A 13,126-nucleotide genomic window follows, 5' to 3' on the forward strand; every position below is an offset into this window, starting at 1 on the left:
TCTTGACACTTTACATCACCAAAAAGGGAGAGGTGAGCAATACCTTAGATGAAAGGAAGATGCTGAAGTCAAAGTGATGAGGCTTGAGGAGAGGCAAGTTGGTAGAGTTGTGGTAAAAGCCTTATTAAAAGCTGAAGGACCAGCTCCTCAGCTGGTGTCAGTGGGCACTACTCCTGTTCACACCAGCTGAAGACCAGGCCTGAAGTTTGCAGGGTGGCCTTCTGGCAGACAATATGCACACCTTTAAAAATGTCAGGAAGACAAAGTACACTTGACGGTGTTAGCATCTGTGTTATTATTTATAATAATAAATTAACACGTTTTTATCTGTTATCTTCCTCCGCTCCCTTTCGAAACATCATCAGTTCATCAGTGACTCATACTGCACTGAAGTATATAGACCAATGTTTTCAGATGTGGGTGCATAAAGTTAGGCATTTACGTCCATATTTATGGACCGGAATACATGACCTGAATTGGAGAGGTGCTGAACATCCACAGCCCCGCAACTGGCTTCAATAGCAGCGGGATCAAGCCCTGGACTGTTTGAAATGTGCTCTTTTCCATGCAGAAAAGTTAGAGGTCATTAGTGTTTCCTTTAAGTTTGCCTGCCTTTGTTAGGGAAGCAGATTTATGTTTTTCTTCTCATAGTGCCAGTGGGATAATAGCTAACTTTATCACATGGTATGTACCATGAAATATAATATGTATCGTACCTCCTCCCTGGGGGCCTAAATCTGAACCCAACATCAGAAACAGTAGCCAAAGGGATTTGCTTCAGGGTCAAACCTTGTCACAGGGTGAGGTATGGAATCCTCCGCCCTGACCTGCAGTCGCTGCCATGCAACAAGAACACAGCCACTTCTGAGGGATAGGAAGGAGTAAAGGGAATGGCCAGTCTTTCGGCCCAGGGAATCTTCTCTGTGAACTGGCCTGCTGGCAATACCTCCAGTGCTCAGTGCTTCACTTCTGTTGTTCCCCGTGGAGAATAGTGCTCCACCTATGAATGTGCTGGAGTGAGAGGAATCCTCCTGAACGTGTTTTCTGTGGCTTGGCCTAGCTGTGCAACCGGAAAGCTGTTTTCCTGCTGCTTTCGGTCCCAAGATATAAGCATAGGTAGGTTCCTGATTAGGGTCCTGAGATTAAATCAGTGATAAATGTGGACTCTATTTACCTTGTTTTATGAGTGTTTTTTCCTAACCCAAGAAATGGATCCCTATACTTAGATACTGTGCTGCTTAGTGTACTAGGCTAGCATCTGAGTGCATTTTAAAGGCCATATCGTTGAGTAAAATTTAGTCTAAAATGCAGCTTTGTAAGTATAAATTTATACAACAGAGACTTTTTTGTTTAGTTTATACACTGCCTACACTCCTACAATGGAGCTTAATCTGTTCTGAACATCTGAGAGTTCAGGTTTTCTAAATGCTGCTCTCATGCAGGTAATATAAAAAATAATAAAAGTGGTATGCTTTTTTATTTCCAGTGGAAATAGGTTTACTTTTTGCAATCCAAACTTTGGGGTATCATGCTTTATTGCATGAGAATGTGAAAGAAAAATTGACTAACCTATTTTCAGTTTTCAAGCTCAGAGAAATGCAAAAAGTGACAAGAAAATTATATTTTAATATAATTCTTGGTAATTATTAGTAACTTAGATAAAGATATTTGATTTACACATGTTTTATTTAGTTTCCTACTGTCTGATTACAATTAGGTCAGGAATCTACTGAAAACATATTAGTTCAGCTATTACATTGTCACATGACAACTTTCTGCATAAAATCTTTTGTATTTGAATTAAATATTTTGGTTAAATTAAATACACAGAGCGATTATAATGCTTTATATAAAAACAGATATACTGCAGTGTTTTGGTCTATAGATGTCACTATTGAGTCATATAATGGAACACTGACACAATCTTGTTCACTCATGCAGTGATTCCTTTCCAAACTGTTTGTAAGCAAATGGTTTTCCAGGTAACAAGAAATCTTCCTAATAGGCTGGCATCATGATATAATGCCAATGGCATTGTCAGTTTCGCATCTCGTTAGGCCACTCTGTGTGTTTTGTCCAGGTCTTTGAATGTTCAGAATGTAGGTCAGAGTGTCTGAATTGGGGAAGAAAAAAAACAAAAAAACCCACCAACCACCTCATCTTGCAGATGCAGTAGTGACGCCGGAACACAGAAAATATGTGGTTTTGTGATACTTACAGTTGTCTAATAAGATCAGTGACAGCATCCACAACACTAAATTTGTTCCAGGTTATTAATTTTAAACAATGTTCATTAATGTTACTCATCGTTACAAAAATGAGTGTGCAAGGAAACTGGAAGTTCTAGGAACTGTTGGGTTCTATTTCTAACTGCCACTGACCTTCAGTGTGAGACTGAGCAGGAAACTTGGGGCCAACAGTATGATCTTGAATCGTGATTAATCAGTTTCTTAACCATATGCTGCCCCAGGTTAGCTAGCAGCATGGATGTCATACTGCTTTCCCACCTCACTCAGGCATTGGGTGAGTCAGTTACTGTTTGTAAAGCACGCACAGTCTTTTAGATGACAGATTATATAGAAATGTTAAGTATCATTATCATGCCTATTCTTAATTTAATGTCATGCGATTTTCTGTTCTAGTGATGAGATCAGTAAACTCTGGTGTATCTGAATTGGAAATATTTTCTAAGGGTCTAGACCAGGGGTGGGCAAACTTTTTGACCCGAAGGCCACATCTGGGAATAGAAATTGTATGGCGGGCCATGAATGTTCACAAAATTGGGGTTAGGATGCAGGAGGGGATGAGAGCTCTGGCTGGGGATGCGGGCGCTGGGGTGGGGCCAGAAATGAGGAGCTCAGGGTGCGGGGGGGGAGGGCTCTGGGGTGGGGCTGGAGATGAGGAGTTTGGGGTGTAGTAGGGTGCTCCGGGCTGGGACTGAGGGGTTTAGAGGTAAGGAGGGGGATCAGGGTTGGGGCCCTGGGAGGGGCTCTGGGGTGCAGGCTAAAGGCGGTGCTTACCTCAAGCGGCTCCCAGAAGCACTGGCCATGTTCCCGCTCCAGCTCCTACATGGAGCCACAGCCAGGCGGCTCGGCGCACTGCCGCGTCCACAGATGCCATCCCTGCAGCTCCCATTGGCCGCAGTTCCCGGCCAATGGGAGCTGCGGGGGCGGTGCTTGGGGCAGGGGCAGCATGCAGGGCGGAACCCCCTGCCTGCCCCTATGTGCAGGAACCAGAGTGGGGCCATGCCGCTGCTTTCGGGAACCATGTGGAGCGGCCACCAACCCTGCTCCCCACCTGGAGTGCCGTAGCAGGGCAAGCCCCAGGCCCTGCTCCCCAGCTGGAGCTCAAGGGCCAGATTAAAAACGCTGGTAGGCCAGATCCAGCCCGCAGGCTGTAGTTTGCATACCCCTGATCTAGACGCATTTATTTATTCTGCACGGAAGCCCTAATATAAGTGTGGGCGGCTTCTCTTCATGTGCAAGATCGTTGAGTAAGAAGTGCTGCAATGATGTAAAATCTTTTTTTAAAGGCTTTCTCAAAGGACAGTTGCTGATATCGGAAAGTGAAGGATAAGTTACTGACTGTAACTGCTTCTTTGGTGGTGTCCTCTGTTGGGATTGAACCCAGGACTCTTGATGTAAAAACATTTGGCTGTACTCCTGGAACAAAAAGATCAACTCTATTAGGGCACAGGCATTTGCAGATGTATAAGCTTCTTATGAGGTCTGGCCACCAGCTGGGGACAAACTTTCACATTGCTATTAATGTGGGTCACACTTGCATGCCAGAATTCCTATGTGACACCCAACCCCAAGTGACTCTGTTTCAATTTACCGGACAGCTACTAAAGTAACCCGATTGTAGCATGTGTTGACAGTTGTATTTATAGGCTCCTGTTGTTACTTTTGTTTTTATTTTCCCAGGTTATCAGTGTAGTTGCCTCTCTCAATTCACAGGAAGAAATTGTGAATCGGAGATCACAGTGTGCTTTCCAAATCCGTGTCGGAACGGAGGGTCATGTGACCCGATAGGCAATGCCTTCATCTGCAATTGCAAAAATGGATTGACAGGAGTAACGTAAGTGAACTACCAGTGGGGTTTCAGAGTAGCAGCCATGTTAGTCTGTATTCGCAAAAAGAAAAGGAGTACTTGTGGTACCTTAGAGACTAACCAATTTATTTGAGCATAAGCTTTCGTGAGCTACAGCTCACTTCATCAGATGCATTCCAGTGGGGAATTGTCATCTTTGAATCATTTTCATACGAGGTCTTTTTTGCATAGGGCGTCTTGTACCCTAAAGCCTCTAGTTACCTAACAAAGTATAGCCAAATCACGTGGCTTACCAAGAGGCCATATTAACATGATCCAAGAAATTCATGAGGCCAAAGTTTTCCAAAGTGGGTATTTAAAATTGGTTTCTGAAGTTGTTGTTTAGCTCTGGGAGTTCAGTGGAAATTGGGCACCTAACTCCCATAGGCTCCTTTGAAAGTCCCATTAAGGCATTGGAAGCTGCTGGGTGCTCATCAGTTTTGAAAATTAGCTCACTTATTTGGGCACCTAAGTCTTGACTTGGGAGCCTAACTCAATGCATCCATTTTTTAAAATCTTGTTCTCCAGCAAATATCTATTGCAGAAACAGAAAAATCCCCTAACCTGCTCCTCAACTTGCTTCTTCCCATGTCATCTATCCGCTCTCCTGTTATAATTCCTTCAGCTTCATTGCTTACCAATTCCCCTCGATATTTCAGATTCTAGTTCTCATTTCTTCTGCTTTCTCTTACATTTGTTAATTCTATCTCCAGTCCTAAATAACTTTTTATACTCCCCATCACCCAGTCCTTTCCCATATTAGTACAATTTTGATATCTCTTTTTCCCTCTATTCGTTCTCTTTCATTTCCATTCCCTTTCTCTTCCCAAACCATCTAAAATCCTATAGAATTTAATAGCCAATGCTAACCTTTTGTTAGGTTGTTTGAACTGTTCTGTGGAATTGTACAGCAGGGATATCAATTTGTATTGAATCTCGTGGGATGGTCCAAAACACCTACAGAAAAGTTAGCATTTTTATTACAGTCTCTGAGCCTGATTCATCACTGTATTGGTCCAGTTTTATACCGGTTTCACTCCACTGAAATCAATGGAGTTGCACCAGCATAAAACCTGGGAGTAATGCAATGGTGAATCAGTCCTAGGAGCCTTTTCCTGATGAGTAGGATTAATCAGTTCTTTTCTCCAGTATGTTTTCTTGTCATTGACTTAAAAAGCAGCAGAACTTGTTTCCCTCTTTAGACGATTTTAAATGTTGTAATGTGGCTGGATAATAATATGTTCATTTGCCAGATACTGGCAGAGTACATAACACAATTGCTACCTAGACAGCCTAAATAAATTATTGTAAGTGGTGTTGATTGCTAAGGTTTCTCCTCCGAGATCTGTATCCATGTCTTGTTCTCTTAAGGTGCGAAGATGATGTCAACGAATGTGAAAGAGAGGAATGTGAAAATGGCGGCTCCTGCATCAATGTATTTGGCTCGTTTCTGTGTAACTGCACTCCTGGATATGTGGGCCAGTATTGTGGCCTCAGGCCTGTGGTGGTACCCAACATACAAGCCGGACATTCCTACGTCGGCAAAGAAGAGCTAATAGGAATAGCAGTCGTCCTTTTTGTCATCTTTGTGTTGATCATCCTGTTTATAGTTTTCCGCAAGAAAGTGTTCAGGAAAAATTACTCACGCAACAATATCACCCTGGTCCAGGACCCGGCTACTGCTGCTCTGCTCAACAAGAGCAACGGGATCCAGTTCAAGAACCTAAGGAACACTGGGGACAGTCGCAATATCTACCAAGAGGTAGGGCCACCACAAGTCCCTGTGAGGCCCATGGCCTACACCCCTTGCTTCCAGAGTGACTCGCGGAACAATTTAGACAAGATAGTGGATGGACTTGGAGTTGAGCATCAGGAGATGACAACGTTTCATCCAGAGTCTCCTCGGATATTGACAGCAAGGCGGGGTGTGGTGGTGTGCAGCGTGGCTCCCAACCTGCCAGCCATGTCTCCCTGTCGATCTGACTGTGACTCCATCAGGAAGAGTACCTGGGACGGCGGTACTGAAAGTGAGTCGCGTCATTAGATGCCGGGTGTTACTTTCCCTTTCTGACACATGTTATAACAGCTCTTGTCAGAGTACAGCAGTTTTAGGAGCTCAAGGGTGGCAGGGTGAACCAGGATGTGCTGTCTGGTTAACGCTAGGTGAGTTTGACAGGGAACACTTAATGAACCGTATTGAAAGCAGCCCAGACTAATGTACACAGAGAAAGTGCTGGTTTAGTACTGAAAGGATGTAATTAGGATGAGGCTAGGTAGAGAAGTGCCCTATTTAGGTCATCAAAATATGGCGGCCAACCTACTTTTTATATTGGTTCAGGACGTTTGAGGAAGACTGCTCTGAGGACTCCTGCCGCATGATGCAGTGCAAGTGTCTTTCTGTTGAAAAGGAAAATTTTGGCCTAAGTTTCCTGACTCTGAGCTCTCTTAGCTTGAGCAATCAGTCGTGCAAGGGGTATTTAGAACTAGACCGGATAAGGCACTTAAAATTTACGCAGGAAATGAATTAATAAGTACTTTTTATTTATGCTGCTCATCGGACGAGTGTAGGCTGCTCTTATAACCACATTTTCAATCTATTTCTCATCTGTGCTAAATATTAAAACCTTGTACCGTCTGTTATCTTCATATTTAAACCATTTGTGCTCCCAGTGCTTCTCTTCCCTTTTCACTGATAGCAAAGCACATCTTCAATTTCTGTACGGTCTATCCACACATGAGACATGATACAAGTTATTGCATCAGCAAATAGCAGTTTCCAAGGGCCATATATGATGCTGTATGTCCCCCTGCCTTTATCGCAAATCAGTGCTTGATAAAACGCCTTGTATTAGGGCATGGGTCCTCAAAGTTTTCTTTTTTGCTCATCTTTTTTTTTTTCTTCTTAATAACCTCATCCCTCTTTTATTCTGTTGCATCTTGAAACCACTGTTTTGTAGATTAAACTTAAAACTTCCAAATGAAGGAGCCCATACTACAATCTTTATCTTAATATGGGAAGTCCCATCGTTCTGGAAATTATTAATTGAGAACAAAGGGACAAGTGCAGAACTAGCGTAACCTTTTAATTTCAATTGGGTGGTGTAAATGAGGTCAGAATTTTGACCAAATATATTTCTAGCATTGTGAAGTACAAGGATAACCTTTATTTACTGAGGATATAATTCTTAAGCTTTCTGGCAGTGTTTTAATTTTTGACTTGCCACTTACATTGCAGACAACAGCATTTGCAGATATAGGTATGTTTTTCTTACCTATAAACATGCTTTCGTTGATCTAAAGAAGAATACAGACCTAAATATCCTTATTACAGAATGTAATTATGCCACTTTGATAGTTGTTTGATTGGAAATATATATATCTGTCTGTGTTTAATTACGTGTCTTATATGGTGTGTTTGTATCTTTACGTGAAGGAGAGAGGATATATACCATAGATGGCAGTTAAATTAAGTACCTTTCTGAACTGTTCAGGAGTTAGGAGAAATTGTCAGGTGCTTGAAGGGGAAAGGCACTGGAAGTGCAAAGTATAATCACTGCGACTATTCACCAATGGCAGAGCAAGTAGAGCCTAATTCAAAGGCCACTGAAGTCAATGGAAAGACTCCCATTAACTTCAATGGGCTCTGGAGTAGGCTCTGTGTGAGATTCTGCCCCAGGACAGTGAACAGTAAAGATCAATGTAATTATGATCTATTGTATAAGATATTTATAGCACCCTTTTGATTCATAATTTTAATTAGTTCTGATCCCACACAGCATTCAAATGAGAAAATTTAAAACAGCTGCTGCTTCATTGCTTCGGCTGTCGTCAGCCATTTCAAAACTTGTCAAGTGTTTCAAAAACATAATTCACATCTCTTGATTGGCTGTCCACTTGACCAATAGATGAGGTCATTTCCTGCTGTTGAAGTAAATAATTTTATTCCAACAAAAGCAAGAGGGAACTACTCGTTTGCAACATTTAACTCACTCTGCAGTGGTATATTTAGACATGTGCATACCTGTACAGTACCATTTTGCTTTGTTTTTTGCTATCGATGAAGGTAAAGAGGTTGATGACGCTGAAGAGGTGACCTGTTTTGCAGGAAGTAATAAAGGCAGCAACTCTGAAGTTCAGTCCCTCAGCTCTTTCCAGTCAGACTCGGGTGACGATAACGGTAAGAAGTGATTACAGCATTATTGTATCGGGGATGAGTTATCAGCAGAGGTTGCCACATCTTGTAAACCCATCCACAGCCGTTGTAGAGAGAGGGCTGGAATCTGGTAGAAAATCTAGTGCAGTCTGAGCACAGGCTTTCGAGCACAGAGCTCCTGGGTTCTAAACCTCTCTGTGATTTTTTTTTTCAATTAAAGGAAAGATCATTGAAACCTTGGTGTCCTGAGCTGTCATATGGGAGACCCAGCTTTACAACTCGCCCAAAGGTCCAGAACGCAAGGAATATAATGGACCTGGATATAGAATTTCTATCACTCAAAAGCAACAGCGTCTTTCAGCCTTGGAGCAATATCTTTTTCATGTCTCAAGAGTCAGTTCAAAGGGAAATCCTGTAAGGTTTGCAAAGTCTCATTTAGGATTCCCAACAAAAAACTCCACTACTTTTCAGTGAACAGTTAGTGATGACTGTCACGCTAGTAATCACAGCTGGATGAATGATCAATACCATTACATCCCAACTCAGAGAAAGTTGGTTGCCTGCTCTCATGTCTTAGATTGTTACCTTGGTGGTTGACAGAAGGTTATACAAGGGGTGAATATATGCGGCCTAAAATTAAGCAGCCGATCAAACCTCTATTCCTAAGGACTGCGTATGTTGAGCAATGGTCTGAAATAAAGCTAGATGCTCCTGCCATGAAAGTGGGTGCCTAATTCAGATGCATCAAGAAGATTATCAGAAAGAAATTGTTCTTAGAATCCTCAACAATCAATTAATGAATCCTCTGGAGATCTACTTCCCCAGTCGTTGTGTACAGCTCTTCCTTAAGTACTCTTAAATATTAGAAAAAGTACTTAACGTGAAGTGCATTCACAGCTCCTTTTGGTTAATCTGTGGCCTTTTACCCACAAGCAGCACAGCAATTGTTTTTGTTGCACTCACAAGTGCGTTTCGTGGGGGAGGAATTGTCTCGTCATCAGATCACACAGATTCTTCTTCGAGTGACGGTCCTTATTATATTCCACAAGAGCACCATACTCCCAGAGCTACAGAATTTGAAAGCAGTGCCTGCTGATCTGTGCATACGCCCTGGCTCACCTTGCACTTCCAGGCCAGGGGATTAAGGGTGGGGCAGACTGACCACCTCCACAGTCTTTTATCACTGCCACATGGTCCAGGTGGGAAACTTTAGAGTCCGCAGCTTCAGCTTCCTTCTACAAAATATGAATCATCTAGTCCATAAATAGTTTAAAAGTTCTAATAGGTTTTAATCATTTTAATCTTTTTTAAAACTTTTAAAACTATTAGCACCCCACTTCCATCCCATTTGGGTACTGGACTATGCCCAGGACTCCAGGCTTCAAACTCTGTGCTTCTGCTCGCCATCCTTCCCAGTCAGTGATGACCACCAGCGCTGCCTTGGGGAAACTCACATTGCAGCAAGGTGCACTATCTGCTGATTGTTCCCCAGCCATACCTGAGAAGGGCGGGAACTTCATCTCCGCAAATCCTCATGGAGGCCATGAGGCCCCAGTTGGACCCAGGCCCGGGAACACGCTCACACACACCCCATACATTGGCCTGATTCAGCAAAGCGTGCGCCTACTGCTGTGAAGTCTGACTCTGGTGTGAGAGAATCTGCCTGCACGGACCCTACAGTGAGGTCTTATCAGGAAGCTAGGAAGCACTCTTATAAGCATGAGACTAAGTCTTCCTCTAAGTCCACTTGAAAGAAGTTGGACTCAGCTGTAAGCAAGCCCACTAGCTTGGCCTATGAGGAATTAGTACATCCTAAGTCCCAGAGGCACAACAAGAAAGTCCGAAACATTGGGCTCCATTGGTAGTGGACCATGGTCCATTGGCGCTGTCATCCCCGGCTCCTCCCAAACCCCGGGATCCGTCTGCACCGATGAAGTCTGATCACCGCCAACTTCAGATACCACCCTGCTTGCCAGCTCCGATGGCCCAGACAAACAGAATCCGTCTCACACCAGGGAGATCTGAATCTGTTGCTGCTCCACAGGACATTTTTGCTCTCAAATGTTCTCCTCTTGGGCAAAGCAAAGAGGCGTTCTCCCAGAGAGTACAGATATTCCTCTCATCTTGGACTGTATCCTGTCTTTGTCCATCAGCTCCTTTCAAATACACTTGGTGGTGATGAGTGCATACAATCCACCTTCTCAGGGCTACTCGGTCTCCGCACAGCTGTGGACCAATACATTCTGGAAAGGCTAAATCAGAACCTTCCCACCTACTCAAAAGCCTGCCCCCCAGTGGGACCTGAACTGTGTTCTCTCAGTACACACGAGGCCGCACCTTTGAGCCTTTAGCTATTTGCTCCATGTCCCTCCATTCTAGGAAGGTCGCTTTCCTTGTAGACATCATCTCAGCGAGAAGGGTTGGTGAACTTGGAGTGATGATGGCCCATCCTCCATACACTGTATTCCATAAGGATATTATACCTACACCCCAAATTCACCCCTAAAGTAGTTTTGGTATTTCACCTTAACCAATCCATTCTCTTACCTGTGTTCTTCCCAAAACCGCACACTTCCACAGAGGAACAAAGACTCCACTCCCTCGATGTTCAGCGGGCTTTGGCTTTTTACAAAACCAACCAGGATATCCCGCGACTATGCATCACTACAGCAGAAAAAGTTAATGGACACACCATCTCCTCTCAGAGAATCTCCAGTGGATCTCTGGCTGCATTCTACTTTATCCGCTTTTGAATCCCCAGCCTCCGTGGGGTAAGAGCTCCTTCTACCAGACACAAGCAACAACTCTGGCATCTCCTCAGGAGGTACTCTTCCGGGACATCTGTAAAGCAGCCCCATGGGACTCCAATCACACATTTGCAAGACATTATGTCCGGGTGCAGGACTCTTCTGTTGATGCCTCCTTTGGGACAGGATTACTCTGCTCAGCCCTACAATCTACATCCTCACACCCTCCTACTTAGGTACTGCTTGTCAGTCACCCACAATGGAATACCATAGGGATACCATCACTTGAAGAAGAAGAAGAGGTTACTTACCTGTAACTGGAGGGTCTTCAAGATGTGTGGTCCCTATCTGTATTCTACTACCCACCCTCCTTCTCCTCTGCTTCAGATCTTATCTGATTTGTCGTAGTAAAGCAACCAGAGAAGCGGTCAGTCCAGCCTGCCCTTTATGAGGTGAGGCATGAGGTGTGAGGCAGGGGGCATGCGTGGACCAACAGACACTGTTTTCAATGTTCCAGCTCTGGGCTCATGGTGCACATGCATAACCCACAGAGGAATACAGATAGGGACCATGCATCTCAAAGGACCTCCAGTTACAGGTGAGTAATTCCTCTCATTCACTTGACTCAATCTTTTCATCCATACCTTAAAAATAGAAATTTCAGACATTTTGACCTTTTCTGTGGCACTCATACCCATAGAGTCTGAGCACCTCCCACACAGGAATGAATCTATCCACTCTGCTCCCTTGTAAAATGTTATTCTCCCCATTTTTCAGAGGAGGAAACTGAGGGACAGGGAGATGAAGCATCGCACAAAAAGCCTGGCATAGCCTGGAACAAATCTGTGAATCTATGATCTCCTGAGTCTCAGTGCCGCCCTTTAACAAGAATCACCCTTCCTCCTTCCATTGTAAGATGTTCAGAGTTTTCAAACCTAAAGTATAAACACAATAAAAAGCTTAGAATATGTGTTCCTGTTGATAAAAAGTAAACAGTCCCAATCATACCTTGTACCAGTGTTCAGTTGAAATTCTCCTCTTGGATCCATACCCCGCGTGGAAGGAGTGCAGAGTGTATAATTGATGCCTGCCCCATGGAATGAAGGAGAGAATTTTACTCTTTCTTTCACAGACAGGGTAGCAATTTGGCTATCTTTTTAATTCATAGGCTACAAAAAATGCTGACTATAGCTGGATGGTAGCTGTCAAACAAATGACTGTTTTCCTTTTCCTTTATGTCTGAATAAACTGAACACATTCAAATGTTCTTGTCTAATTGATTATTTTTTCTCCCCTTTCAAAAGAATTAAAAGAAAAAAATGCACATTTTTATTTAAAACAAAAAGAGCAAAGACTCAGTTTCCTTGCAGTTAAGCTTCCATGCAGTTCAAGACCAAATTTCAAAACTGGCTGTGTAATCCTGCATTATTTGTTGCACTTCTGTTGCATTTGCAAAACATGGATTTGCACGTATATGCAATTACCTTGTAGGCCAACCAAATTCAAATTAGTGTGAATGCAGGCTTTTCAGGTACCTGATCCTGTAAGTCAGTGGCAAAACTAGGGTTGCAAACGCTCCAGGATTGCCCTGGAGTCTCCAAGAATTAAATATTAATCTTTAAAGATTATGGCATCTGATGAAACGTCCAGGAATACTTCCAACCAAAGTTGGCAACCCTAGGCAAAACTCCTCCGGGGAGCTGGATTGGACCCTTTGTGTCCACACACATTTTGTGGAAGCAGTATTTAAAATGTGTCCCTTAAAGATAAGAATTCTAGTTCAGTGTCTACTGTAATCAAGGTTCAGAGAGGATAGGAAGGCCTTTTAGGTCATTGGCGTCATCCCACAGAAGTCAGTGCAGAATAGCATATCCTGTTTTTTCTGATTTTTTTCAACATAGGACCCCCAAATAGGAGGCAGACATACATGGACACACACACACAGCGGGTAAGGAAGCACTCTCCTTTTAAAGCAGTTAAGTGTTTCTCCAGGAGCAGGACTGGAAACAAAGCTGGAACAAGAGCAGGGCAGGTGCTCTCCCCGTCACCACTATCCAGCAGGGGAGTGTTCCAAGTCATTCTGTGACGTTGGGCAGACTGAGCTACTGTTTCTCCTGTGAGGCTTATATAGGTG

General features: G+C 43.4%; 1 protein-coding gene across 8 annotated transcripts in view; it reads left to right on the forward strand.

Annotated features, from left to right (window-relative positions):
- Nucleotides 1–13,126, forward strand: part of FAT3 (FAT atypical cadherin 3) — a 559,292-nt gene that overhangs the window by 532,341 nt on the left and 13,825 nt on the right. For 7 of the 8 annotated variants that reach the window (XM_073336876.1, XM_073336917.1, XM_073336926.1 and 4 more), the window contains 3 exons: nt 3,927–4,080; nt 5,464–6,119; nt 8,156–8,269. In XM_073336876.1, the coding sequence (XP_073192977.1) occupies nt 3,927–4,080; nt 5,464–6,119; nt 8,156–8,269 (924 nt within the window). Of the gene's footprint in view, nt 1–3,926; nt 4,081–5,463; nt 6,120–8,155; nt 8,270–8,465; nt 8,502–13,126 lie in introns of those variants that run through there. The other variant, XM_073336935.1, reaches the window with a different exon arrangement.

The sequence above is a fragment of the Lepidochelys kempii genome, chromosome 1 (assembly GCF_965140265.1).
Source record: "Lepidochelys kempii isolate rLepKem1 chromosome 1, rLepKem1.hap2, whole genome shotgun sequence".
In the NCBI taxonomy this organism is placed as follows: domain Eukaryota; kingdom Metazoa; phylum Chordata; order Testudines; family Cheloniidae; genus Lepidochelys; species Lepidochelys kempii.